We start from the raw sequence: 27757 nt of genomic DNA, 5'->3' as shown, positions 1-27757 counted from the left end.
CGCCTGGGTGGCTCGGTGGGTTAAAGCCTCTGCCTTCGGCTCAGGTCATGATCCCAGAGTCCTGGGATCGAGCCCCGCATCGGGCTCTCTGCTCAGCAAGGAGCCTGCTTCTCCCTCTCCCTCTGCCTGCCTCTCTGTCTACTTGTGATCTGTCTGTCAAATAAATAAATACAATCTTAAAAAAATATATATATATGAATGCCCCAAATTATTTGTGGATCACCCCTTCTAGATTATTAGAAAAAGTAATTATAGACTTTGAGGACTGTCTCTGTATGACTCTTGAAATCTCACTAAAGGAATTTTTTTTAAAATGTTAAGAAAAAAAGGATGACAACAAATAAGATGCCAGTTAAATTTTCAAAGATGGAAGGAGACAGATGACTGATAGCGAATAGAACCAATGAACAAAAACTAAAAGTCTTCAGGGATAGGGCAGGCGGCAAGAAACAAGCTGACTTGTGCTGCAGAACCCTGAGGGAGTTTGAATATTGGAGATACAAGGTACCCATAAGGGCAGGAGACATCTTTAAACAGAAGGCTATATAGAAACAGATTGTGTAATTATCAGCTCTAGGAAAAGCACCAGGTTTATATAAGGAAATGTCTTTCTAATAAGAAGTAGACAGAATAGGAAGCCTATAGCTTCCTAAAATGGAAACAGTGAGAAGATTCATTATAAGCCCATTACCTGGAAACAGGAAATGTGTCAGAAGAAAGCTCAAAGAGCTGAGTGGCTCTAGGAAGGGAATGGGATGGGAGGGGTGGTTGTTGATTGTTGCTGTTGTTACACAGTAGTACTGCCTGATTCTTTAAAAAAAAAAAAAGCTATACATTGTTACTGAAGTGTAATAAACATCCAGAAGAGAGCAGTTAAGTCCTAAATGTGTACCTTCCTGGGTTACTATAAACTGAATGCACCCCAGCCACCACCACCAAGATCAAGTGGTGGAACATTTTCAGCGCCCACCATGTGCCCGCTCCCTGCCAATCATTATATTTCCTCCTGTCCCCCAGAGGTAAACACCCATGACTTGTAACAGCACAAGTTGATTTGCCTGTTTTTAACTATGAATGAAATCATGCAAGGTGTGTCCATGTTTTTGCTGCTTTTTCTGGCATTATGATGTGAGATGCACAGGATGTCAGAAGCCATTCTTTCCTTTCTGTTGCTTTCTGCAATATTTCATTATGTGAATATACCTGTTGGTGACTCTTTGTACCATTGATGGGTAAAGTTATGAATAGTTCTCGTACATGCTGTTTAGTGAACGTAAATAAGCATTTTCTAAATAAATACCTAGAGATGGACGTGCTGGGTCCCAGGCTGTACTAATAACCCAGCTCTGTCTTTCCAGCAGCGTGTGAATGCTCCATTTGTTCACATTCCTGTCTCCACTTTCTGTTGTCAGCCAATGTCATTAGCCATTCTGCTGAGTGTGTAATAGTATCATATTATGGTTCTAATTTGTAATTCCCTGATGAGCAATGTAATTGCTCATTTTTTCATGTATTAATTGGCCATTTGGACATCTCAAAGTGCCTGTTCATGCCTTTTGCTCTTTAAAAAAAAGCAAAAACAAAAACAACAACCTTGAGTTATCTTCGTGTTAGTTGGAATTTTCACTTGTATGTATTTCTTTTATCTTGAGGCTTACCTTTCACTATCAAAACTGTTTCTTGATGAATAGATTTTTTTAGAATTTTAATATAGTTCAATTTAAAGTGTTTTTCCTTTACGGTTGCTAAATTTCTATGTCCTTTTTAAAAATTTTTCCTCTCTAAAATCAAGATATTCTCTTCTGTTACAGTCTAGAAGCTTTGTTGTTTTACTTTCTATATTTAGAACTGTGGTCCATCTGCAATTGAGTTTTACATATGAGCAAAAAGAGCCCTTACTCTTTTTTCTCTTGGATATCTGTTTGACATAGCACCACTCACCGAAGCCATCATCATTTCCCCAGTGGTCTTTGGTGCTGGTTGGTCCTTAAGTGAAAGCTGTATGCAAATCAGCTTCTGATCTTCTACTTCTTTTCCAGTGATTTGATTGCCTGTCCCTACCATAGTAGCACACTTTGCTGATAACTAAGTTTTATACTAAGTATTAATACCTGGTTAAATGAGTCCTCTGACTTCATTATTTCTCAAGTAATGCTGACTCTTCTTACCCCTTTATATTTCCACATAAATTCTACAATCAGTCTGGCAGTTTCTACCCCCAAAAAACCCTGTTCATTTTTTTTTTCTTAATTGGAGTTATACTGAATAAGTTTGGGGATAAGTGATATTCTCACATTCTTGAGGCCTCTAAACTGCAAATAGGACATGTCCCTCCACTTACTTAGATTTTCCTTTTAATACTGTTTTACAGTCTTGTGCATATAGTTTCATGCCTTTATTTTCATTGTAATGTGTATGATATATCTTATCCCATTTTCAGTTTTTCTGTATACTTTTATTTAACTTGTATCTTGTGAGCATCATGTAATTGTTTTGCAAAGGGAGGGGTTGTTGATGCAACATCTTTTTCTTTTAATTTTTTAAAGATTTTATTGAGAGAGAGCGAGAGCGCAAGTCAGGAGGAGGGGCAGAGGGACAAGCAGGCTCCCCACTGAGCAGAGAGCCCAATATGGTGTTCTGTCCTGGGATTCAGAATCATGACCTGAGCCAAAGGCAAACACTTAACTGCCTGAGCCACCCAGGCGCCCCATTAATCTCTTGTTTCAATTGGAGTATTTGTTCCATTTACCTATAATGTAATTACTGATATATTAGGGTTTGAATCTATCCTTTTACTCTTTGTTTTCTGAATGACTTACCTGCTCTGGGTTCCTTTCTCTCTCTCTCTCTCTCTCCTATCTTCAGATTCATATGTATCTGTTAAGTTCTGCTTCTTTCTCCTTGATTAGCTTGTTAGTTATATATTCATTGACTAGTCTATGAATTTGCAAAATTCATAGGATTTTTAAAAGTCCAATATAAGTTAGTGTGTTCACCACTTCCTGGATGGTGCAAGAATCTTGGGACACTTTAATTCCTTTTACCTTTCTTTCTGCTCATTCTTTGCATAATCAGAATGCACAAATGATGACAGATATTTTAATTCCCCCCATACAGTCTCCATATCGTTTCCTACAGTCAGTATCCATTTAGAGTCACTGCCACATGGACCTTCCCATTGTTCTGTATTCCTTGCTCCCTCTCCATGTGCTTCCACTGGGGATTATTTCCTTTGTGCCTTAACTCCCTTCATTTCCTCCAGTGTGACTTTATTGGTAGCAAATTTTCTCCATTTTTGTCTGTCTAAAACTGCCTTTGTTTAGCCTTTATCTTTGGTAGATAATTTCACTCATAAAATTTTAAGCTGGCAGTTCTTTTCTGCCAGAACTTTGAAGGTGTTATTCCATTGTCTTCTGGCTTCCTTTATTTCTGTTGTGAAGAAAGCCATCAGTCTCCTTTTGGGAAGGTAATGTGAGGTTTTTGGGTTTTTTTTATATTTTGAATTTTTAATAATTTTTAAATTTTTTATTTAAAATCAATCAGCCAACGTATAGTATAATACATCATTAGTTTTTGATATAATGTTCAATGATCCCTTAGTTGCATATAACACCCAGTGCTCATCACATCACGTGCCATCTTTACTGCCCATAACCCAGTCACCTCATCTCTCCACCCACCTCCTTTTCCACAACCCTGTTTGCCAGAGTCAAGAGTCTCACTGTGATTTTATTTTTTCCCCTCTACTAACTTTTTGAATTTTTCAGTCTTTTTTCAAGCAATGTGCTTAGAGAAATTTTATTGGGTGTTTATCCTGCTGTGGGTTTTTATACAGCTTGAAAATGGGACTTGTTGTCTTAGGTCAGTTTTAGAAAATTCTCAAGCACTATATTTTCAAATACTGTCTCTGCCCCATTTTTTTTTTCCTCTTCTTTGTAGATTCCAGTTACCATAAATGTCAGGTGTTTCCACTGTGTGATGTGTCCCCTAATCTTTCCTGTACTTGCTCTGATTTTTCTTCTCCGTGCCTTAGTCTGAATATTCTCATTTGATCAGTCTGTAGCTCACTCTTCTCTTTAGCCATGTCTTTTCTGCTTTCAGCCTTTTCCAAGTTTTTAATTTGAAATGTCCCATTTTTCAGTTTGAGAATAGCCTTTCAATAGTTTGCTTGCACTTTCCTTTTTCTGCTGAAATTTCCTATCTTGCTGTCTAATTTCTTCAACTTAGTCATCACAAGTTATTAAAGTCCTGGTTCAGTAATTCTGATATTCGGATCACCTGTGGGCCTATGTTCCCGGTCTGTCATTTTTCCCCTCTTGTTTTTCGGCTGTTGGTCCTACCTCCTGGTGTTTCTGATATTTTTTAATTTAATTCTAGACTTTGGTATTTTAAACTGAAGAGATAGTGTGAGACTCTGGATTGTGTTTCTTTCCCTATGGAGGATTATTCCTTGTTTCTGGCATGTAGTGAACATCTAGCAGATCCCCCATAATATGAGCATGGACTGGCCTGATAAGCAGGGATTGAGCTGCCTGGAAATTTGCCATCTATTTCCAGTTGGTTTTTTAGGGCATAGGCATTTTTGTGTATCCCTTCAGAACATCTGTTACATTTACCAGGGCCATTCTCTTCCATAGGCTCAGAACTGTTGCCTTTTTTTTTTTTTTTTCAGCATAACAGTATTCATTGTTTCTGTACCACACCCAGTGCTCCATGTAATCCCTGCCCTCTCGAATACCCACCACCTGGTTCCCCCAACCTCCCACCCCCTGCCGCTTCGTTGCTTTTTAATCCTCCCAGCCCCATGAAATTGCAGGAAATTTTGCTCAGCTTCTAGGCAACAGTTTACGAATGAAGAAGGAGAGCCTTGAGGGGAAAAGCAGCCCTGTACCACCACCCCCGCAACGTCCTTTCTTTCTTTTAAAATCTTAATCCCTCTTAGTGCCTTGGTTTCTCTCCACTGCTGTCAAACAGATGTTTTCTATGATTTTTCCAGTGGTTTTAGTTGTGTCTCTGAGGGGAATTGATCTGCATTAAGCTGTTCTGCCGTTACGATAATCAAAGTCCCCTTGGATTTTTTTTTAACTGTGTCTGTTTATTACCTGGAGAATAGAAAGAATAGGAGCACACACAAAGAGTACTCTGTGGTATAATAGAGTACCTGCAGTAGTAAGACTTTTATGCTAATGGGAGAGTAAGGGAAACCATCAGGAGTGAACTGGCCCCCTGATCAGGGTTGTAAGGATTGTTCAGCATTCATTTAGCATTCAAGGAGAAGGAAACGTATTTATAAATTCTTACAAAGCAGAGGGTACGTGAAAAGTATGTGTTTCAAAACGTTCTACACGTTTCTGGAATCTTGCCGGCTCTGGTGTAGCTCATGAAATGGACTCTTGCGTGGAAGGAAGACTGCTTTACAGGTTGCATCCTCTGATACTGATAACACCCAGGATGACAGACTGTCTAGTCTGTGCGTGAAAAATGGCCTCGAAATAGCCCAGATTCGTCTTGGCGGGTGCTGAATGGGTGTTTGGGAAAGTGGAACAGTGTATGTTGAGTCCCAAAGGTAAGAGGAAAGAAGGCTGACCAAGTGACCGGGGGAGGCTTCGGGTTAGAGGCAAGCAGGTGAGGAGTAAGAAGTGAAGGCCGGAAAGGGAGGCTGGGTCAGATCCTAAAGAACCTCCTAACTTCTGCTTAAATCATTAAAAACCTCACCTAAGATCATGTGAAAATAGTGAAGAGTTTTCATCGATGGACATGGTTTAGTTTTTCTTTTAGCTAGGTTGCCCTTCCTCTTGTATGCAGATAACTTGGAGGGAAGCAAAGTTGGAGGCAGGCAGACCAGTGTGAAGGCTGCTGCCTTCATCCATATGAGAGATGGATGTGGCCTGTGCCAGAAATGAAGGGATAGATTAAAGAGAGACCTCAAAGCTGTTAGACTTTAGCTTACACTGGTCAGGAACTGACCAGAATGGGAGTAAGGAAAGCAACATGGACAATGCTGAGACATGTGTGAATCACCATGGCAGAAACACGGGGCCATGGGCAGGTGTGGCAGGGGCTGGAGTTTAGGGATGCTAAGTTCAGCTGTAAATGCATTCAGCTGGAAGCATCTGGAGGATGTCCCAAGTCCAGAAGCCCATTAGGCAGCTAGAAATTGGCCTCTGGAACTCATTGGAGAAGTTTGGGAGGGAGATAACAATTTTTAAATGTTTAATGTGATACTAATAATTGAAACTGTGGAAGTATGGGTGAGTTTGCATAGGGGGGGTGATAGAGTAAGAAAAAGGTTATCAGATATAACCCTGCAGAACCCTAATATTCAATGAGAAGAAGGAGGTCTTTGCAGGAAGTGAGAATATACAGCCTTGGAGAAGATTAAGGAAACAGGGAGAGAGGAGTATCTCTAGAGTCAGAGAGGTGGTTGCTGCCCAGAAAGTCGCCGAAGAGAGGGCCTTAGGAAGCATCCCATTGGCTTTGGGAAAAACAGGGTCACTCTTTGCCTTGTTGAAGGCAAGTCCAGGCATGTTGGAGAATGGATGGGAAGCAAAGAGAGCGTGCACGTATGGGCAGCTTCTCCCGGGTCTCAGCTCCCTCATCCTCAAATGAGGTATGTGGATATTCAGGAATACACCTGAGCTGCCCACTGGCTGGATTCTAACACAGATGTGTTTTTGTTTGGCCAGGGCAGTATTCAAAGTACATTTCTGCTGGGCTGAATACAGTTGCACATAGACCCCTTTTTAGATCCTGTGCGACAGATTAAAAACCTACATCATACCAGGTTTTTAACCTTGGGATTTTGCCATGTGGGCTAGTGCCGTCCACACACAACCTACGTGAATGCCAGTCAGCAGTAACTACCACTACAAAGCATTGCACTACATCACTTATCACTGGTGGATCTTCCTAAGGCTCTGTTCCTGAACTGATTTAAAATCCAGATAGCAAGAATACTGTGAAAGTAATCTGTGTCTTCAAAGGATTGTGGTTATTGCCACAGCGATCTGCTTTTGAGTTCCCCACAGGCAGTTCTGGCTTTATAGCGTACCCTGGACTGTAGGAACATTTTCTTCTGGTGGGTGGTGTTTGCCGGGAGACCTGACCCCTGATGAGTGTCATCACTCTGAACTGAGCCTTGGGCAGCCATAGATGGTCACTGGGCTCCCCAGCCTCTCATCATCTTTGTTTCACTCCTTTGATGGTGCAGCTTCCTCTTTTTTGGAAACCCGATGCCTCCAGAGAGGATCCTTGAGATGCCTTGAGATCCTCAGCGGAAAACACGTGGGATAGATCAACCTAAGGTTTTGGCACTCAGCTCCTCTGGTTTCCGCCTTTTTAAAAATTGTCTGGGTCTATGAAAGGTTTTTCAGTAAATGGTTTTTGCGTACACATGACTCTCCTAATTGTGTATGATAACCGTTTTAGTCCTTCAAAGTCATACACAACTCAAACAGAAATGGACTCAGGAGACTGTCTAATAAATGGAAAGTCCAGAGGAGATGTCTCGAAATCACAGCCTAGAATTTTCAACAGTCAGAGCAGTGATCTCAGCCTCTCCTAAAACCTGTGGGACCTGGATGCCCTCGAGGGAAAAGGCAGCAGTCCGGCCACACAGCTCATCAGCAGCAAAGCCAGAGCTAGACGAGATCTTAACCACATCTGGTGCCTTTCTGAGCAAGGGCATCTTTCAACCCTATGCCAGAAGCTTAAACATAAAAAGGAACTGACTGCTCTACCCAGCTTGTTTTTCTCTTTCACCTTCACTTTATTTATTTCTGTGTTTTCTCTTCTGGGCTTGCCCTTTGCCATAAAAATCACTTTGTGTAAAATTCTCCCATACTGCGTGCTCCATCCAGAAGTGCCATGGGATGAACGGTAGATTGGCAACTTTGTAATTTGCCTTGATTAGATTGTAGAGTTATGTGCCAGCTGTGTGACTTCCTGAATATTGACAAATTAGCAAGTCTGCAACACTGCAAAGTTGTCTTGTTTTGTGGATCTGGGGCCTTTTGCATTATTGTATTATGGTGCCCTGTCCTCGGAAAGGAGTGGACCACCTGCTGCATCTGTGCTGACTTGGCAGAAACAACCACTGATTAGAGGTGGCCTCAGGGGCACCCAGACACCATCCAGCTGAAGTCTTGAGACAGGAGTCCCCTCAAAGCTGAGTGAGCGAGACATCAATGGGTCATTTTCACTTAGATGGTGTATGTTCTAACCAGAGTCCCTCACAGTTCTCTACCCCCATAGAGCACTGTGCAGAGACTGATCCAGAAGTTCAGAATCCCCAGATCTAGCTTTCGCACTGCCTCTGAAAGTGTGTCATGGACAGGACACCTCTCAGTGCTGGACCCCATCTGTGAAGCAGTCGGTGGGATGCACTTGAAGGTGGGCTCCTCGGCGTTTTTCAGGGTGTTCAGATTCCCTTGTTACAGGCTCTAGTGTTTCTAGTCTTCACCCTCTTGGGTACGCCAAGCGCTAGGTGCCATGTACGAAGGTGTGTGTTCATTCTATGGGAGGTGGTGCTCTATATGAACTAGTTTCTATTCACAGTGTATCACCAAATCTCATCATCCTTAGCCGTGAAGTTAAGGCTGAACAGCCACTTCACAGAGGAGGATATCCAATGGCCACTTAAGTGTATGAAAATGTGGTCCCCTTCATTATCCCTCAGAGATAGAGCTAAACCTCAATGGCATACCCACCAGAATGGCTACGGTAAGAAATCTGACAGCAGCTAGTTTGGGCTGGGATGTAGAGCCACTGGAATGCTCCGACATTGCTGGGGGCGTGTATAATGGTAAAACAATTCTAAAAAGGCTTTGTCGTATCCTCTAGAGCTGAAGATAAACTTACTCTGTGACATAGCAGTTCAGCTCCTAAGTTTCTATCCAGAAAAATGATTCCATCTGGCCACCTACATGCGTGTAAAGAACTCTCTGGGTCACTTTATTCATAATAACCCTAAAACACAAAACAGCCCACATGTGCATCAGCAGAGGAGCAGGTAAACAGATGGTGACTTGTATCGTGAAATACGATGTAGCAAGAAAGAGGAATGAATGTAAAAACATGGGTGAAACTCCTAGAGTTCTGGTAGCAAAAGAAACCAGACACAGAAGAACACATACTTGTGGTTCCGTCAACAAGGAGTTGAAGAACTGGTAAAACTAGTCTACAGGAATTGAGGCTGCAACAGTGTTTGCTTCTGGCGTGAGGGGTTCTTGCCAGAGGAAGGACGCGGGCGATGGGACTGCTCTGTCGCCATCTGGTTGGTGGTGACATGCTTGCAGATGTGTAAAAATGCCCCGAGCTGCCCATGTGGACTGCTCGCTTTCTTGTCTAGAAGTCATGACCCAATAACAACCATTGGGAAGGGACGTGCATCTCAAAGATTCATCTGGGTCCTTGATCCCATGCGCTTTGGTGTTTTAGGCCTGTGGCCATGCAGGGCGAGGGGAGCCTGAGCAAAATCCCTTTTTCAGCCTGGCGCTTGATTTCCCCCATCTCTTAGATTGGCCCAGAGCCAGTAGTACGGGCTACTCCTTGGAAAAGCCTAGCAATTCAGATTTTAGAAAAAGCCCCACCGACTGTCCGAGGGTGCTCTCCTTTCTAGGAAGCTATGGTCTAGAGGCTGATTTTCAAGTAGAGTATGACTTCTAGGTAGAATCTAACAGAAGGTGTGGTGGGCTTTCATTTCCAGGGGTGGCTGCCAGAGAGACAGCCCAGGCTCTAAAGACGCTGGCCCAGGCTGCCCGCGGAGTGGCCGCGTCCACGAGTGACCCTGCAGCTGCACATGCCATGCTAGATTCTGCACGGGACGTCATGGAAGGCTCTGCCATGCTCATCCAAGAAGCCAAGCAGGCCCTGATTGCACCCGGGGATGCTGAGAGTCAGCAGAGACTAGCCCAGGTGAGGCCCAGAACGGCAGTTCTGGTCATTGCTAAGTGGTAGTGTTGGCAGGCTCTCTTCTGGGCACTTTCCATGGTGTGCACATTGTTCAATCAGTGGGTGTTTTCAGAACCTCCCAAAGTACCATACCTGTGGAGGCCGTACACGACACCCACTTTGGTAATTCTTGCCCAGTACCCCCCACAATAGAAGATCTGCTTGACTGAGTCAACAGATAGTATGGGGGCGGGCAGGGGGCACTGCTGTTGAAATCTGTCCTCGGGATTTTGGGAGCCAGGAGACAGCATGTCTGTTGGGGGCCCGTGTATGCTTCAGCATATTCCTCTCCCTAGTCTGGGAGGTGAGGTAGATAGTAGACTTAGTCTGGCCACTTAAAGTTGTACACTCGCTCTACTGCCTCCTCTGATGAGTCTTTGCCAACCTGATGAAGTGAGTGGGCTAGAGACCGTCTAGGCGAAGTTCTAAACAGGAAGCTGGGAAGGAGATGGTCTAGGTAAAGGGAATGACACAGCCCACTTCTGAAGACCTTACCCTTCCCCTGAGTGCAAACAGTGAGCCCTCACCCATCCCAGAGAGGCAGCATGTGGGCAAGTCCAAGTTGGTCTGGAAGCACTCAGAGCGTCCCTCCTGCTCTTGTGCGGGCTGTGGTCTGGGGTGGTGGCCCCGGAGTGTCACAGAGAGGATCACACCTGAAACCCTTGAGACCCAAAGAACTCAACCCCGCGGGGCTCTCAGGAAGGGAGCTCTTTCGGTTTCTCTTGGTGGTGGCCCTCTTTGTCGTAGAACCTGATATAACACAGGAGACTTCTGTATTCGAGTCACAGAATGGTGACTTAGCCTGGTGCGGTGTGCACATAAGGCATCCTGTATCACCGTGTCAGCCCCTTTGCCGAGGCAGGATGTTAACCCCCGTGAGAAGCCTCGGTGAGGTGATTTAATGGTAAACAGTGTCAGCTGGATGCTGGCAGATAATTTCCCGATGCTTTTCAGCTCCGCGCACTGTCCCTGCTGGCTCCCTGCATGTCTGCAGCAGTGTTTCCACGGAAAGGGCTCTCTCATGCAGCTTTTCTCCCTCTGCAGGTGGCCAAAGCGGTCTCTCACTCCTTGAATAACTGCGTGAATTGTCTCCCAGGACAGAAGGATGTGGACGTGGCCTTGAAGAGCATTGGCGAGTCCAGCAAGAAGCTGCTTGTGGACTCGGTGAGAGGCTGTGCAGTGAGAAGGGATGCCTGGGGGGCTGGGCTCACCAGGTGTGAGCAGAGGGGGAGCCTTCTCCCCTCCATGGGATCTCTGAGCAGCTAACGTCTGTCTCAGGAGTCCTGTTTCGCTTCCCAGTTTGCCTTTCCTTGTTCGGCGTTGCCATCAGCAAAGTTCCCAGGTGGGGCTTTAAAAGTTTACTTTTTCTCTGGGTCCACATTGCTGTGTGCTCTCTGGCCAGCCCAGTGAAAACAGGAAGAGTGGGTGTGTGATCCTCTGACTTCTTATCAGGACATCTCCGACGGTGACGGTCAGGTGGTGGAGGGTATGTGTGTGTCCAAGACATTTGAGAGAGTGAGTAGTCTCAGGAGGCTGCTTGCTCGTGGAGCCTGTTCCCTGTTCTGTGCACCCCTTTCGGGGGCAGGGGGAGTGTGGCTCGGGCTCATCCATTTCTTCTCTGCCGGGTGATGGGCACATACCAGGTCTGCAAGCAGTATACGTGCTGTGACTAACAAACTGGAACAAACAGTCATAGTTCCACCAGTGACACTTCTGATCCTCACAAAAGCTGTGAGCAAAGGCTACTAATAAAATTGGTGGCGATTAGTGTGAAAGAATAGGATTTGAAGTTTAATAGCATCTGCCTATTAGTTCTAGAAAGCTAAACCTTTGAGAGGCTCCATCCAAAATGGAGAGGTGGTTCAGAGCATGCATCCTGGAGCCAGACTGCCCGGGTATGAACCCTGGCTATGCCACTGAGGGGACCACAGCCCCTGAGGACAGACCACTTTGGGATCCTCTGTGTCTAGCATTGAAGAGCTTAGTAAATTTCAGTGAATGAAGTAATGTCTGTTTGTTCAAGGTCAGACTTAACATAGGTGGGCTCAGACCACACAGAGCCTTTTAGTCTAGGTGACTCAGAAAGGCAGCCCTGGAGAGGCTTTGCCTCCACAGAGCCTTCCTTCTTCCCTGCAGTGTGAAGTAAAACTTCTTATGGGGGGTGCCTTTTCTCCCCACTGCAGTTACCTCCCAGCACAAAGCCTTTCCAGGAAGCCCAGAGTGAGCTGAACCAAGCCGCGGCTGATCTGAACCAGTCTGCGGGGGAAGTGGTCCATGCCACCCGGGGCCAGAGTGGAGAGCTGGCCGCAGCCTCTGGCAAGTTCAGTGATGATTTCGATGAATTCCTGGATGCTGGCATTGAGATGGCAGGCCAGGCTCAGGTGAGTGTGGCAGTGGCTGCCTGGAGTGGACCTTTTCCTGTCTCTTCTGGTGGACTGTCCTCCCTGGAGACGCGCTGGGCAAACAGACACAGGGAACCTGTCAGCAGGTCACACCATTGCATTCTGTTTACTGCTTAGAAAGCTCTGTGACCTCACAGGCCTGGCATTCCTAAAGACGCTATTAGCTTATGTGTGAAATGGTTCTTAGAGATAAGGGATAACCTCCCACGATCATCCAGCAGGATTCATGGTTTTCAGAGGGAGGGCAGCTCTGTGTCCTAGATTTCATATGTGGTATAATATAGTTTAAAAACCCATGTGTTTGAGTTTCACTGGGCCCATTGGAGGGGGCTGTGTCTAATACCAAGTGTCAAATGATTAAAAATTGACTCTTTGAGGGGCACCTGGGTGGCTCAGTCAGTTAAGTGTCTGCTTTTAGCTCAGGTCAAGATCCCGGGGGTCCTGGAATTGAGCCCTGCATCAGGCTCCCTTCTCTATGCGGAGCCTCCTTCTCCCTCTCCCTCTGCTGCTCCCCTACTTGTGATCTCTCTCTCTGGCAAATAAATAAATAAAATCATTTTTAAAAATTACCTCCTTGAGATGAACAGATAAAGCCCTTGTTCGGAATAAGGGAACATGACTGGTCTGGTGGCAGCCTACAGAGCTGTTTTTTCTGGAGCCCCTATGAACTCCCTAAAGGAGATACCCAGGGTGTCTCTGGCTGTATTATCTACACATGGTTGTTTCTCAGGCAGAAAGTCAGCCAGGTGAGAAATGTGTCTTTCCCTGAGTCGGAACTTCTGGGGTGTAGTCGGTTCCGAGTATCCAGACAGTGCTGGGCGTTTGTGCCAGGCTGAGATGTAGGAGCTCCTTGACAACTCCAGCATTGTTGAGCGAGATGCTGGAATCCTGGCCCGGTCTGTGCACTGATGCGCGGGGGCTCTCTCCCCCCTCCCTCTACTTCCCTCCCCCACTCTTACTGCATGCACTTGTGAGATGGCACAGCTCTTGGCTGACCCGCTCGGGGATGGATGTCTGTCCTGTTGCGGGCATCTTGGTGTGGGTATCTGTTTGGGGAAGGGTAGACCTGGGGCAGTGTGTCGACCCGCTGGGCATCTGCAGACTAATGGGGCTTAATGCGGTCGCTGTAGGTAACTTGCTCCTGTATTGAGATGCTTCTCCCAGCTTTCTGAATGCTGCCCGGGAGAAATGGACAGTCCCTAATTACTTGGCCTCCTTTCAACTTTGCAGACGAAAGAAGACCAGATCCAAGTGATAGGCAACCTCAAGAATATCTCTATGGCGTCCAGCAAGCTGTTGCTCGCTGCCAAGTCTCTCTCGGTAGATCCCGGAGCCCCCAATGCCAAAAATCTCCTGGCAGCTGCTGCAAGGTAAGAGCAGAACAAAACGTGCTTTCATGTATGGTTAAATAACGTCCGTGTTTGAGAGATAGGCCTGACATCCTGCCGCTCTGGCTGAGCAGAGACGTGGGGCTGTCTTTATATTGTCGAGAGGCAGAGGGGCGACTCTGGCATTTGATTAAACTGGCTTGTCCTCACGTGCTTTCCCCGTGAAAGATGTTTTCTGTCTTCTCTCACAGCCTTTCAGCTTGCTTAGACTTAAGGCCCCTGTTGATTTATAAACACAGTGGCTTACATAGATGTTTTTAAAGAAGTGTTCTGTCTTAACCATGATGAAAGTCATATGTGCTCCTTGGAAAAAATCAGAAAATGCTAAAAAGTATTAAAAAACAAAAGCAAAAACAGCCCCACAACACCCAACGCGCCATTCAGCATTTCTTGGGCACTGACTGGGTGCCTGGCATCAAGGCTAACGAGATGAATTTAAACATATTCCATTTGTCACATGCAGAAGGGCCCCCGTTTGTGATGAATGGGTGTAGGGGTGGGAGTCAACTGTTTGGGGAAATATATTAGAACGGGAATCTGAGTTTGGGGTGGTGCCAGTGTCTTTCCCGCTCTTTTTACCCAAGAAAGCGGTGAGTACAAGACAATGTCTGCTTCAGGACCACTGCTGCAATTTTGTTCAATAACCAGTGACTGAATGCTGGTCCGCGGAGAAACTGCAGTGAGAGCCTGGGAAGATACTGTATTAGCAAGCCCACATTCACTTTCCGGAACCAAGAGGGCCTGTAGGGTGTTTGGTGTTTCTCTAGTGCTGTGGGCTTGTTTTCTTAGCATTCTTTGACATCACTTTGTATGTAGGAAGGTTAACAGCAGGAGGAGAGGATGTGCAGGCAATTAGGATATGTAGCATAATTGGAAACCTTTTCAAAACACGCAGATTAGTAATTTTTAAAATGCATAGCTTGAGTTTGACTTTGCAATTTTTTTAACTTAATTTTGCTTGGTTGCTTGCGTATTTGTTTTTTCAGATCTTTTTCTCTCCTGGGTGTTCAATGGTTGTCTTTTCGAGTTCAGAGTTGAATTCTAGCCCAAGCTTTAATGTTTGACACTCTTGTTTTCGTTGGTTGGATTGCTCAAGTTGTCTCACCTTTCCCATCTGCAAAATGGGGCTGGTACTACATCATCCTTGAGTTCTAAGTTCTTGTTAGTTCTCAGTAATATAAGATATCGTCATGCTTACGGTTAAATCTGGTCTCTGGTCCACTCTTGGCCAGTTGTGCTTTATTTGTTTGTTTGTTTATTGCCTGTGGTGGTGGGGGATGGAATTAGATCATTTCAGAGCAGGTCCCTTGAAAACCCTTGAGTTTCTGTAGTTATTCCTAGGTGTATATACTTCAGCTTCAAACAGTAATGAGAGCCACTAGGATATTGGGAAAATCCCCTCCAATCTCCCTGCCTCCATCTTCTGCTTTGTGACTGTGCCAGTGAGTGGGTGCCCCTCTGAGGGCTAGGGGCTGAGGAGGGAAGCATGATTTCTTCTCTGTTGAGCAGCTGTTTCTCATATAAAACCCTCTCTTGATTTTCTTTTTCCTACAAAGAGCCTTGGGATAGGGCAACTGGTGTTTCCAGGTATCTGAACTCAGATGTTTTTCATTATCTTCAATTTTTTGCATCATTTCAAAATTACAGTTTCCAACTTAGAACGCACTGTTCACTCTCTTCAATCATGGACAAAGGGGAGAGTGCAAATTGGCCTTTTGCAAGACAGGTAAGAAAGGAAACACAGGCCCTGAGGGTTCTGGCTGGTGTCTTGGCTTTGTGGGTGTCTGACGGCCCCCTGGTGGTGACATGGAGGAAGGGGCCTGAAGACGCTTTCTTTGCCTCTGTCCTGGCTTTCGGCTGACAGGGAGTTCCATGTGCTTGAAAATCATCCCAGGAAATGATTGTCTCAGGATGGAACTGTTGCCAGAAGATGCCAGCACATTCTCCTTGGCTTCTTGGCACATGTCAGGAAGCTCTGCTCCTTGAGGTGGTTTCCCAGTGGAAGCTTAGGCCAGGTCAAGTGAATCAGGCAGGCTGTTCTTTGGAGGCAAAGCTCTGCACAGCTGGGGTGCATTTATTCATTCACCAGATTTTTGCCACATGCCTGAAATGGGCTGGGCCTGGCACTGGGTGTTGGGCAGGTGCACACTGTGATAGGACAGGGCTGGCCCTTCGGAGTGAGGGCAAGGGACATGTACACACACACACACACACACACACACACACACACACACACACAGCATGCTCCCCTCATTCCATCTGGACGCTGCAGCAGCCCTGCGCGTGAGCGCCCTTGGCATTGAGCAGCTGGGATCTGACTGCCGTTGTCCTGATCTTCAGTCCCACTGCCCTCCCTATTCCTGGGACAGCCCAGCCCTGCCTCTGTTTTATGTGGCTGTCCCCAAAGGCCCCACAGATGCCATTGTGGGGACCTAGACTTGGACCAGTGCAGGCCTGCCCTGCTCCTACGTCCACAGACTTAAATCCTTTGTTCTTGATGGTCTCCATGATTCTCCCTGCTTTGAGAAAAAAGACTGATCTCTGGAGAAGCAGCTGAGTATCCCCTTTCCCTCTGCTCTTCATTCTGCATCGGAGCCCAGGTACACGAGGAGCCCAGTCCTTTGGTTTCTGATGCTGAGTGGGGACGAAGTCATTTTCCGTTCAGTGCCTAGCTTGTTCCTGTGTAAGTACTGAGCTCTGACTTCCTTCTGAGAACTTGGGTGGAGCTGGAGACCCTTTGTCAACTATTCCTCAGCTTTTTCCCTGCCCAGGGGCTGGTCCAGTGCTTCCTGAACTTTGTCAAAAAGTGGAAAACCAGGTTGCATTGGAAGAAGGAGGGAGCGTCCTACCTCTGAGCAGTTCCCCTGTACCACTGCTCACAGCACAGTCACGCTGACCAGAAGGACTCCCTGGCTGAGACTTCACGGCCCTGGCTCCCACTGCCATCGTTGGGACCCAGCCAGTTTCTCTGCTGCTGCTTTCCTGTCCCCTGAGGCTTTCTTAGAACTTTGCAGGCGATTCCTCTTCCTGGGCTGTCCTTTGTTTTGAGGTTCCTGCCAGCCAGGTGTCCTCCTGTCTCCAGAGGCAGTGAAAAGGGATGACCCAGCAAGCAGTACTTTGACACTGTGACATAGAAAAATGTAAAGTAGTCCATCTGTTAGTCTCTTCTAGAATGTTCTCTTCCCTTTATCCAAACCAGGATCTCACTGACTTCTCCGATTGTTGCAGTCCATATCGAGCTCTCCCTTCTGTGCAGAACCCATGCCCTCTATCTGTGCTCCCTGCGAGCCTAGAGCATCTGGCCTCTCAGAGGTTCGGGAGCCCGTCTGACGTGCTCCCGTCTTCACCGCTTCCTTTGGCTTACCTTCTGTGTGTCTTACCTGTTCATTATCCTGCTTCCCCAGCCAGGCTGCAATAACTTTGCTTTCCTAAAGAGACAAACTATGTTGCCATACCTTGTATAGAGCAGGACCCAGGGAATACGCACGGGTGAAATTCAGGGTGAATTTTTTTGCCTGCCTAAAGACGCTCTCCCTTGAGGAGGGGAGGTACCTGATGTTGGTGTTTTCCCTGCCAAGCTCCTTATCTGAGCTTCATAGGTCATCAGAAGCACAAATTGGTTGATTTTCCTCTCACACCCTGGCCCTCTCTATTGAGACTATCCCTCCAGAGCTCCCAAAATAGTTGAATCAATTCAGTCAGTATCTCTGAACACTAAACAATGTGTAGGTTAGAAATCCTTTTATTTTTTAAGATCCAAGGTTATAGGTTCCAATGTTTTCTAAAAAAAAACTCGAGAGTGGCTGGATATGCCTAGATAAAGAATGAAACACAAGAAAACACTACTTCTAGACAGGGGAATTATGGTTGTTTAACTTTTTTGTATTAAAAAAATAAATTTATGCGGCTTTAGTCATTTTTTTAAAAGTGGAAAAATATTTTAAAACTGCTGTTCAGTCCTATTTAGACTCATATAGAACAGAGGGAGGATGCTGCTGTTTTTGGCCCTCTGTGACAATGTAAGTTGGCTAAATCATAATTTTTTATTGGATTTATTGAAATGTTTTTATTTAAAAATAAAATCACTTTAAAAAATGCTATAACTCTAACTTTTTGGCATGTCATTCTGTCATTTTTTTCTGAGCATATATATGTTGAATTTTACAGCTGTGGGCTCCTACAGTTTATCCAGTTTTGTAGATTTTGTTAACAGTGAAGCATGAATATTCTTCTCTGTTAGGAATGCTATGTAATGCATTATGACTTTTAATAGGCACCCAGAATCCCACTGTAGGCTATCCATTCAGTCAGTCAGTCCTCTGTCATTCCATATTTGAGTTGCTTCTAAACCTTTATTTTACAACTAGTATAGTTTGAAGCATAAAAATACTATTTTTCATTGTCAAATCTACGTAAACCCCTTGCCTCTGGGCCACTTATTTTGTTATTGGGCTATCCACTCCAGACTCTGAAATGAGTTATGAGGATAAATTATACCTAAATACTGCTCCCTAAATCATGGATCAGTATTACCCCAGTGACTCATTCAGACCTCAGTCCTGTGCTTTTACTTTCATGATTATGCTACCACAAACCACTAGTCTGTTGGGGTTTCTTACCCCAAGTTTTTTAATTTGAAAAATTTTCACATCTAAAAAAACAGATAAAAGACGAGGACAATAAGTAGTTCTATATTCTCTGGATTCCCCAATTGACAGTTGTTAATGGACAAATCTTTATATAAAAACAAGGGTTGTTTTTTTTTTTTTAAAGTGCAGATAAACAGGTAACAGTAAAAGAAATAAGCTAAAGGGAACGCTTGTGTGGTACATGGAAATACCCTCCACGTGATCATGTTGTCACTGTTAAGGGTATTCTACACACTTCGTTCCACTCACGCCTGCCAGCCTGTCCACTCGGGGGTGTGTCTGGAAGCCTACCACCCAGAACATGGCTCTGGACTCCGAGGGACCCATCTGGAGAACACGTCATAGAGCACACCCTCCAAGATGCCCAGAGTTAGAGACTGTCCTGCTCTTTGGGTTTTTACTGTTTTGCTTCCCACCAGAGAACCCAGTGCTCCTGTATGAAACCTTCATTAAGCACTTGCCCCCCGCCCCAAACAAACGAATCGCTAGAGTCAATCTTACAACAGCTATTTTGGGATTCTTTTTTGAGTTCAGGCATGTTTTTTCTTCTTCCCATCCGCCCTAGCTAAATTTAAAATTCAAAGCAGTATCTCCTCATCAAATAATTAAGCTGATTGCCTTTCTACATTGGCAACATCATTTTCCGTCTAATTTGATATTCTGTGGGAAGCTGCAAAGCACTTTAATAAAATGAGATGTCTCTTATATTAGGCAGTGCTAATGATTAACAGCAAGTGTGCTCTAGTTTGTGTTTGTTTGTTTTAAGTTGAGGGTTAGCTGCCGTGGTTAGTAACTATGAATAGAATTTAGGACCCTGCCAGAGTGTAGACGGGTCATGACCATTCAGACAAATGGCTGTGGGTCCGGCTTTGGAGGCAGGTAGTCATGGCTTCGAGTGTTGTTTTTGCTACTTACTTGAGCATCCATTTAGGGAATTCTCTCCTATCTCTGCTTCTTTCATTGCTAAAACACAAGGGTATTCAATTTTAAGATTTAATATGAGCATGGTATTGGCAAAGGATTAGACACATAGGTCAATGGAATGGAGTCCAGAAGTAGACCCACATAAATTTGGCCCAGGGATTGTCGACAAAAGCAGTGCAGCGTCGAAAGAGTGACCTTTTAAATGGAAGGTGCTGGAATGATCGGGCTTACCACAAAAGCCACCCCAACACCCCACGTGAAAAGAACCTGGACCCATATTTCACACCTTATAAAAAAAACTAACTCAGAACGGGCCATGACTTTCTAAATGAACCATGGCCTGACCGAAGCAGGAGTTAAGCAGAGGCTGCTCGGGAGAGGTGGAATCCGTGCCAGTAGAGAAAAAAATGCTGAGCTGCTTCTCAGGTGCTAAGAAGAATAGAAACACGTATAAATCATGAGTCTATAATTCCTATTAATGTTAAAGAAAAGAGCTGTTTTAAAGAATAATTTGGAGATAACTTCTAGGAACTAGCGAATCATGTAGGATTTCATGGAAAGCCAAGATTTTAAAATCATGAACGCAGTTTACTGGTTGTATGCCTGCTATCTTTTGTTGTTGTGTTGTTTTTGTTCTGTTTTTTGTTTTTTGGGTTTTTTTGCCTGCTATGTTTTAAAATATAGAAAACATTCCCAGCTATACAAAGGCTATCCAAAATAGCCTCGGATCATCTTATCTCTTATGGGCTGCTAATGAAGAATATTTAAAAACAGTGTTAATACGATCTCTTTGCTATTTGCAACTTTGCTGTGAATTCTCTCCTATGAATATATTAAAAGGTAGTTCTACTTTCCTAAAAGAACCATTAGGACACTTTAAAGGGAAATCAGATGAGTAATCACAGGCAGCGTGGGGACATGCATTCTGTCTGCGCTGATTGTGTTTTATTTTGGGTTATTCAGAGCCTTGGCGAAGAGCTCTCACCCGGTCCCCAGCCTTTATACTGAATTCCATGTATTTCTGGCGAACCTACAAAACATTGTTGGGGAAATTACTGTTGATCTTTATAAAACTAAAACAAAACAAAAACCCTCCGTCCATGTCTGTTACAGAGCTGTGACCGAGAGCATCAATCAGCTGATCACGCTGTGCACCCAGCAAGCTCCAGGCCAGAAGGAGTGTGATAATGCCCTGCGGGAGCTCGAGGTAAGCCCCGAGAGAAGCTGCTAGGGATTGACCACGGTGCAACTCGCTGTCCTTTCCAGAAAAGGTCAATTTCTTCTCCTCTGTTCTTGCCTCATGACCTTCCTGAAAGACTACAGAGGCCAAGGTTTCAATCCCAAATGGTAAGGAATTCAAGAAAAATTAGATTTCATGGCATTATCATCTCTGCTTCCCCTTTTTCCACTAGGATGAGAGTTACTTTGTTTAAAGGACTCGACTTCAAATAGGGAAGCAGCCTGGGCATAGGCTGAAGATGAGCCATTTCTACCTAAAGTTTTGGAGTCATTATGTGGGCACGGTTGGGAGAAGCTGGGGTAGATGTTACTGTTGAATAAAAATGATTTTCCGGTACGTTTTATTTTAGTCACTGTAGGGGGCACATGAGTGGAAACCCCAGGAATAACACCACACTGTCAAGGCAACTGTGAGACCCCTAGTGACCCAGAACACAGTGTAGGTGCTTCACAATTTGTATTCATACTTAGGGTTTATTTATAATGGGAAATTCATCTATGCCCCCAGGATGTACGCGGGTAAACAGACAACCAATGCGCCCACTTGTACGTAGAGCAGTCCTAACCAGTGCGGGTTATGTTGAAATGGCCAACTAGATCTCTCAGTGGATATGGGTTGGTTGAACCCAGTGTACCTTTAGTTTTCTGGATGATGAGCACAGGAATACCCTCCTTGCCAGAGGGGGTCTGATTGCAGCTTCTGAAGGGTTTAATTAAGGCCCAGTCTGCTGGTGGCAGTTGGCCAGTAAATTCAGCTGGAGGTGAGAAGAGGCTTGTTACCTGAGGACTAAAGCATCCCGAAAACAATGGAGCCTATTTCCTATGTTGGGTTAATTACCATCCTATCCCGCTCTGTTCACATTCACAAACACGATACGTAGGCTTTTGGTCTAAATCAGATCGGCCCAGATACAAACACTCTGTCCTTTGACAGTATGCTTGGTTGCCAAAATTATGACTCTTTCAAGGACTGCTGTTACCAAAACAATTATGATTGTGTGAAGAGTGGGGGGACATTCTTCAATGAAATGAACTCCTTCATGCTGCCCTCTTTCCTGGGATCTCAGTAACTTAGCACTTCCCCCCATGACCCCCCCACCCCCAATCCTTGGTAACTTCAGTGGATGTGTCTTTTTTGTTGGCTGTGCCTCCAAAGGCTGTTGGGTCCGAATGTACATTCTCAACCACGGGGAAGGAGGTTGGATGGCTCTCTCCCAGACTTGGCTCCCCTGGAAAATTCCCTCATATATGACTGTCAGGGATTACTACAACACGCGAAGTAGAGGTGATTTTCAGTGGACTGGAGACAAAGGTAGCAAGCCTTGTGCCCTGCTTCTTGCTGGATTCCTACATAGGAGTGAATATTTTCTATACATTTTGAATTAAAAACGAATGAACCATCCAGGTAGGAAGTTTGGGGGAGTGACCTTGTTTCATGCCTATGTGATAAAAGGCTCCAGAATTGAAAACTGAAGGTTCTCCTCATCAGGTAGAAATGAGTTAATGAGTCCTTGAAATGTCAGCTCCTTTGAGTTCCTGAGAACTCGTGCTAATTGACCATTGCCTTGAATTCGCTTTTAGATTTTTCTTAAGAAAAAAAAAAAAAAAAAAAAACCTCTCCCTTTTGTGGATACTATGTTTCTCCTTCAAGTCTGTGAACAGGACTCTCTCCTCTCCATCCAAGCTCACCTGAGACATCCTCTTCCGTACCATCAGTGTTGTGTTGCTAACAAGAAATCTAAAGTCGCATGTAAAACCACCTAAATTCCTCTCAAGAATGTGAATAAATGAATGATCTTGCCCAGAATCCTATATGCAGACGGGAAGTCGACAGTTGGTATTTTACATGGAAATTTCTCTTGTTCTGTAACGCTTGCTTGCTTTTTAAATTGTGTTTTCCTTCTGTAGACAGTCAAGGGGATGTTGGACAATCCTAATGAACCCGTGAGTGACCTCTCTTACTTTGATTGCATTGAGAGTGTGATGGAAAACTCCAAGGTAAGCCTGTCTGTGCTGGTAACACTCCTCCTCATTGTGGGGTACAGTCTAAGCATGTTCTTAGTCAACCTGCCTGTGGCCTCTCTGTGTGGTTGCATATATTACAAAGCTTGATGGTGGAGCCCTTTGCACAGGTGCTCCTCAAACTTGACCATGCATCAGAATCACTTAGGGGTCTTGTGAAACACAGATGGCTGGACCTTACCCCTGAGTTTCTGATTCAGTAGATCAGAGGTGGGGCTGAGATTGTACATTTCTGAAAGGTCCCCAGGTTCCTGCCGATGCAGTCCAGAAGGAATGCTTAGAGATACACTGCTTATACTACATCGTAGATGGGTCTCACTGTGAATTAAATCTTGGATTTCTTTTACTTAGGACTGAATTGCAAGGGAAAGCCTGTCAGTGACCTTGGCTTTCATGAGACCCCACACCCCCGCCTTGTGTGTGCTTCCAACCATCCATTTATGACATCATTCTCAAGGGAATTGAACAATGGGACGTTCTTTTGGGAGGTTGGAAGAGTAGGAAAATCTAAATATTGCAATGGTTTCTGTCTCCACCCCCTTCCACATCTTAACCTAACTCAGCGACATCTTATTTCTTCTTATTTACTTTGATGTGGGTAGCAGTTGGGGGTGGAAGGCTAAAAAGATTTCTTAATGGAGCAATAATGATTTTTTTTAAAGTGGAGAAGTATGAACCTATGATGGCAATATCAAAGTTGTTGAGGTTGCTTCCAAACTGGATTAGAATAAAATATAAGGGAGACGCGCAGATAAGGAGCAGTCGCCAGTTACCAAGTCTGTCCTTGGAGCGCAAGTCCATGTTTGTCCACATCACTCTGAGAGCAGCTTTGGGGACACAGCTATGTCAGTGATGTCGAGAGGGGCATGTCTTGCACTGGGATAAGACTAGAATTTCCTCTGTCCAGCACTGTTGATGGAACTCTGGATTCCCTAAGGGTGCATGAGTCTTAGACACTTAGATCCACAGAAACTCTTCCTTCTTAAAGAGGGAGGCAGGGTGATAGAAAAGACAATACTGTGTGTACAGATACCTTCTAACTTCTCTGGTTTGCAAGTCTTCATATGCGCTGGACTGTGCTGTATATCTAAGCAATTTTAGGGAATTTTTTTTCCCCATCCAAGATGGTGTATTAATGAAGAATTCTGTATTGGCAATGCCATAGTCTTTCTAAAGGGCTGTGTTCAGCATCTTCCATTCCATCCTCAGTGACCCTGGGAAGTAGGACCAGGACCTGCCCTTTTGGGGCATGGTGAGGCTCATAGAAGACAGAACACCAGCTATGCCCATGTGACCTTCTCTGTGACCTTGTGTAGAGTGCTCAACCTCTTTGGGTTGGGTTCTAAATATTAAAGTCCCTTTGGGCTGTTATTTTAAAGACATCTGGAGAAAAATTTTGGTGATGTTTTCTGAGAAAACATTGGTGATTTTCAAAATACGGGGAAATGCTTACAAAATTCAGGAAATTTGTGTTCAGATCACCTATCTATATATCTATCTATCTATATATATATACACAAACTTTTTAACAAAGACATATTTACATTTTACTGTCAATAAGTAAATGAATAATATCAGTGAGGCTGTGTCTTCTGTCTTCTGGGGTGTGACTGTCTGCAGTTCAGTGTATATATATATGATTTTTATATTCTGGGAATTGACAGGTCTCACTTGAAACCATTCACCTGTGGGATGCCCGTAATAGGTTTTACTTTATTGGTCTGTATAGATGAACTGTACCTCTTTGAGATCTGGATAACTTTTTTCTTTTTTTTAAGAAAAAGAGATCAAGCAGGGCAGCGCAGTGGGGGAGGGGGGATAAAGTGGGTGGGGCAGAGAGAGGGAGGGAGAAAATTCCAAGCAGACTCCATGCTAGGGGTGGGGGTGCCCGATGCAGGGCTGGATCTCCCCACCCTGAGATCATGACCTGAACCGAAATCAAGAGTCAGATGCTTAACCAACTGAGCCACCAAGGCATCTCAAGATATAGATAACTTTTAGATGAAAGGCTCATCGTTTCATTATTCATTTCTCTCTGTGGAATAGAAATGATAAAGTTCCCTTAAATCTCCTCTTAATGCAAATAAAGAAAAATAATGGTAAATAGTGTAAGTTAAGTGGCCTTGAATGTTGAAGTTGGAAGCGTAGCGCCCTTTGAAGAAATGCTGGTTCATGAATGTCACTGGTTCGTGGTTTTGCAGGTCCTGGGCGAGTCGATGGCAGGGATCTCACAGAATGCCAAGACCGGGGACCTCCCTGCCTTTGGGGAGTGTGTGGGGATTGCGTCCAAGGCCCTCTGCGGGCTGACAGAGGCTGCAGCCCAGGTAAGGGACTGGCACCCAGGCCCCCTAATGCAGGCCTTCCAGCCTTAAAGCCTGGGTCCTGTGCTTCTGTCCTGTGCTCCAGTGAGGATACCCGGAGGATCCGTCCCTGCAGGATGCATGGGGTAGCTCCACCGGCAGCCCCTTCCCCAACCACTATCCTAGAAACCATGGTAAAGGTTTCTGCATTGGCTAGGGCATTTCAGCATAGCACCAACCAATAACCCTCCAGGAGCAGAGCAGCCTGGTGAGCGTAGTGAGACACTGAATGCTGAAGGCCCAGCTTTAAGTGTTCAGAGGCAAGATTGGGGTGGGGATTTTTATGCTTTGTTTTTTTTTTTTTTTTAAGACTACTTTTAGGGAGGAGTTGTTTTCAGGGGGAAAAAATGAGTATTACATAATTGACATTCCTCCTGAGGCTTTAAAACTGCAAAAATCTTAGTCATGCTTTTTTTAGGATCAGAGGGAGAAAAAATTGGAAACCATCCTGCAGAGACATGACTGGGCATGTTCCTGGCTTTGCTTCTACTGTCCTGTGCATCTGTAGTAATTATTGAGCTCATGGAACTGATCATTCTAAAATTATCAGCATTTACCTTGAAGGATTTATCATTTGACAGTTACCTTGAAGCTGGAAAATTTTAATGAGCTGAAGGGAAACATCCCTAGTTTGGGGGATGAAATTATCCTTATCTCGTCCCTCAAATCTCATGGGAAATGACTTAAGATTAAAATTCCCCTTCCCAATTTTGTTTTCGCCCTGTGATTTGACTATCCAGATGGTTAAAAGAGAAGACCTCTTAGAACCTCTTGTCCTCTTAGAGACCAAATAGTGCTGGAGTTGTTTTGTTTTGTTTTATTTTTTTTCCTGAGCCGTCTTACTCCTTCTCCTTATTCCTGGATATACTGGCCTGAACAATAAGGATGTGGTTGGCTATGAGATGAGAAACTTCCATGCATAGCAGGCTCCAAGGTTGACCGACCCACCAGGTCCATGCCTTTGGTCACCACCCCCTTTTTTCTGCCTCTCCCATCTGCCAGCCTAAGAGTCAGCCTCACACTGAGACTGGGTACCCTCATGGTTCTAAGAAGGCTGTCAGAGCACCCAGGGCTGCATCCGTCCTTGTTCAGGCCCACGGGAAAGCTCCTTGGGGCTTTCTTCCGAACAGGGAGATTTTGTTCCCAGAAGCCTGCGGGAGACTCTGCCACAATCCGCCTGTCTGTCTTTAAATCCTTACCGGTGAGACGACCCTGACCAACCTACACCAGGGAGCTGCTAAGAATACGGCCTGCCTACTGCTGGGCTGTCATTCCCAACAGGCTCATCTGGGAGCATGGAGAGTCTGAACTGCGTTTTCCTCCTCCCTTTCCAGGCTGCATACCTGGTGGGCATCTCTGATCCAAATAGCCAGGCGGGCCACCAGGGCCTCGTGGACCCCATCCAGTTTGCCAGGGCTAACCAGGCTATCCAGATGGCCTGCCAGAACCTGGTGGACCCCGGCAGCAGCCCGTCACAGGTAACCACGGGGCGAGGGTGTGAGGTCTGTGAGTGCTTCAACTCCCATAGGGGGATTGTGGGAGACTATGAAGAATTAGAGAAGAATACCGTTCTTCCCAATCTTGCAAAGCCAGCTCAATGCAGCCCTGTGGATAACAGCTTGAGGGGGGATATTGCAAAATGTGGTGAATGTGGCAATGTGCCAGTGCTTTGAAATGAGGTGCTGGTGGGCAGTAGGATGAAGTCATCGCTGGGAGATTCACCAGGAGTCTCATGATTTCATTCGGGTTAGAGGACGTAGGTGGAGGGCTTGTTCTGCGCTCAGCACTAAGGGCCAACACAAGTTAGACCTAATCTCCTCTATGCCCTGGCTCTTCCTCCGTTGGATAAAGCTTGGAAGATGGGGTGGTCGGGCTATGATGACAGCACCCGAGATGCACAGAGGAATATGTGATGAGCTCTGTACAGGGCTGTCAAGGTTCACTGCACAGAGACGGAGGCCCCGAGTCAGGCCTCAGAGTCTGGGCAGAATCCAAAGTGCCAAAAAGACCCACAGAGGCATTTCAGGACTAGACAGTATGTGTGCAACACTCCATTTCTGAGTGGCATGACATCCCAGTGACTTACTCAAGCAGTGTGTGCTAAAAGGAACGGGAACTGGCCCATAGGGCTACCGGAGGCAGCCTGTGAGTGCCACATCCACCGTGAACCCCGAGCCCGATGTTCTTCCAGCAGGAGGAGGACCCAAGTTAAGGAGGCAACACAGGGACAATCAGACCTACCCAGGAGCCTGAGAGCGGGCATGGAAGACGTCAGGGCACCTGACGTTCCTGCCTGTCCAATTAAGGGCAAGGGATTGTTACCAGCCTCAGCAAAGTAGATCGGGGGAATTCAAGAGAGTGGTGGGGTGGGGGTGGGGCCCAGGAGATGCCTGACCCAGACCGCCGACTCGGGCGCCCAATCCCCCCGTGGATAAGCAAGGAGCTGTTGCACCTTGATGTCTCTTTTCCTCCTCTAGACATGGACTCCAGGGTGGTGGCCATGAACTGCGTGTGGCCACTGAGCACTTAAAATGTAGCCAGTCCAAACTGTGATGGGCTCCAGGTGTAAAATACACCCTGGAATTTGAAGACTTGGTGTGATTAGAAAAGATAGTAAAATCTCAGTATTCTGAAGCTGATTACCTGTAGAATGAAATATTTTCGCTATATCGAGTTAAATAATCTTAAGTTACTTAAATTTATTTCTCTTGTTTCTCTACCTACTTTAGTGTGGCTACTAGCAAATCTAAAATTTCACATGTCATTCACACCGTCCTTCGGTCAGGCAGTGCTGGCCTCGACCCTGGAGCGAATGCCTCCCG

General features: G+C 45.3%; 1 protein-coding gene across 4 annotated transcripts in view; it reads left to right on the top strand.

The window, feature by feature from the left end:
- The window catches only part of TLN2 (talin 2), a 412475-nt gene that overhangs the window by 296292 nt on the left and 88426 nt on the right, over positions 1 to 27757 (top strand). For all 4 annotated transcript variants that reach the window (XM_032864802.1, XM_032864799.1, XM_032864801.1 and 1 more), the window contains 8 exons: positions 9707 to 9915; positions 10996 to 11115; positions 12135 to 12332; positions 13584 to 13723; positions 20428 to 20521; positions 22462 to 22551; positions 24777 to 24899; positions 26270 to 26413. In XM_032864802.1, coding sequence (XP_032720693.1) covers positions 9707 to 9915; positions 10996 to 11115; positions 12135 to 12332; positions 13584 to 13723; positions 20428 to 20521; positions 22462 to 22551; positions 24777 to 24899; positions 26270 to 26413 — 1118 coding nt within the window. The remainder of the gene's footprint in view (positions 1 to 9706; positions 9916 to 10995; positions 11116 to 12134; positions 12333 to 13583; positions 13724 to 20427; positions 20522 to 22461; positions 22552 to 24776; positions 24900 to 26269; positions 26414 to 27757) is intronic.

The sequence above is a fragment of the Lontra canadensis genome, unplaced genomic scaffold (genome assembly GCF_010015895.1).
Source record: "Lontra canadensis isolate GAN:19392208 unplaced genomic scaffold, GSC_riverotter_1.0 scaffold28, whole genome shotgun sequence".
Lineage (NCBI taxonomy): Eukaryota > Metazoa > Chordata > Mammalia > Carnivora > Mustelidae > Lontra > Lontra canadensis.
Note: the sequence above shows the minus strand (reverse complement) of the source record. Positions and strands in the feature narration are given on the sequence as shown.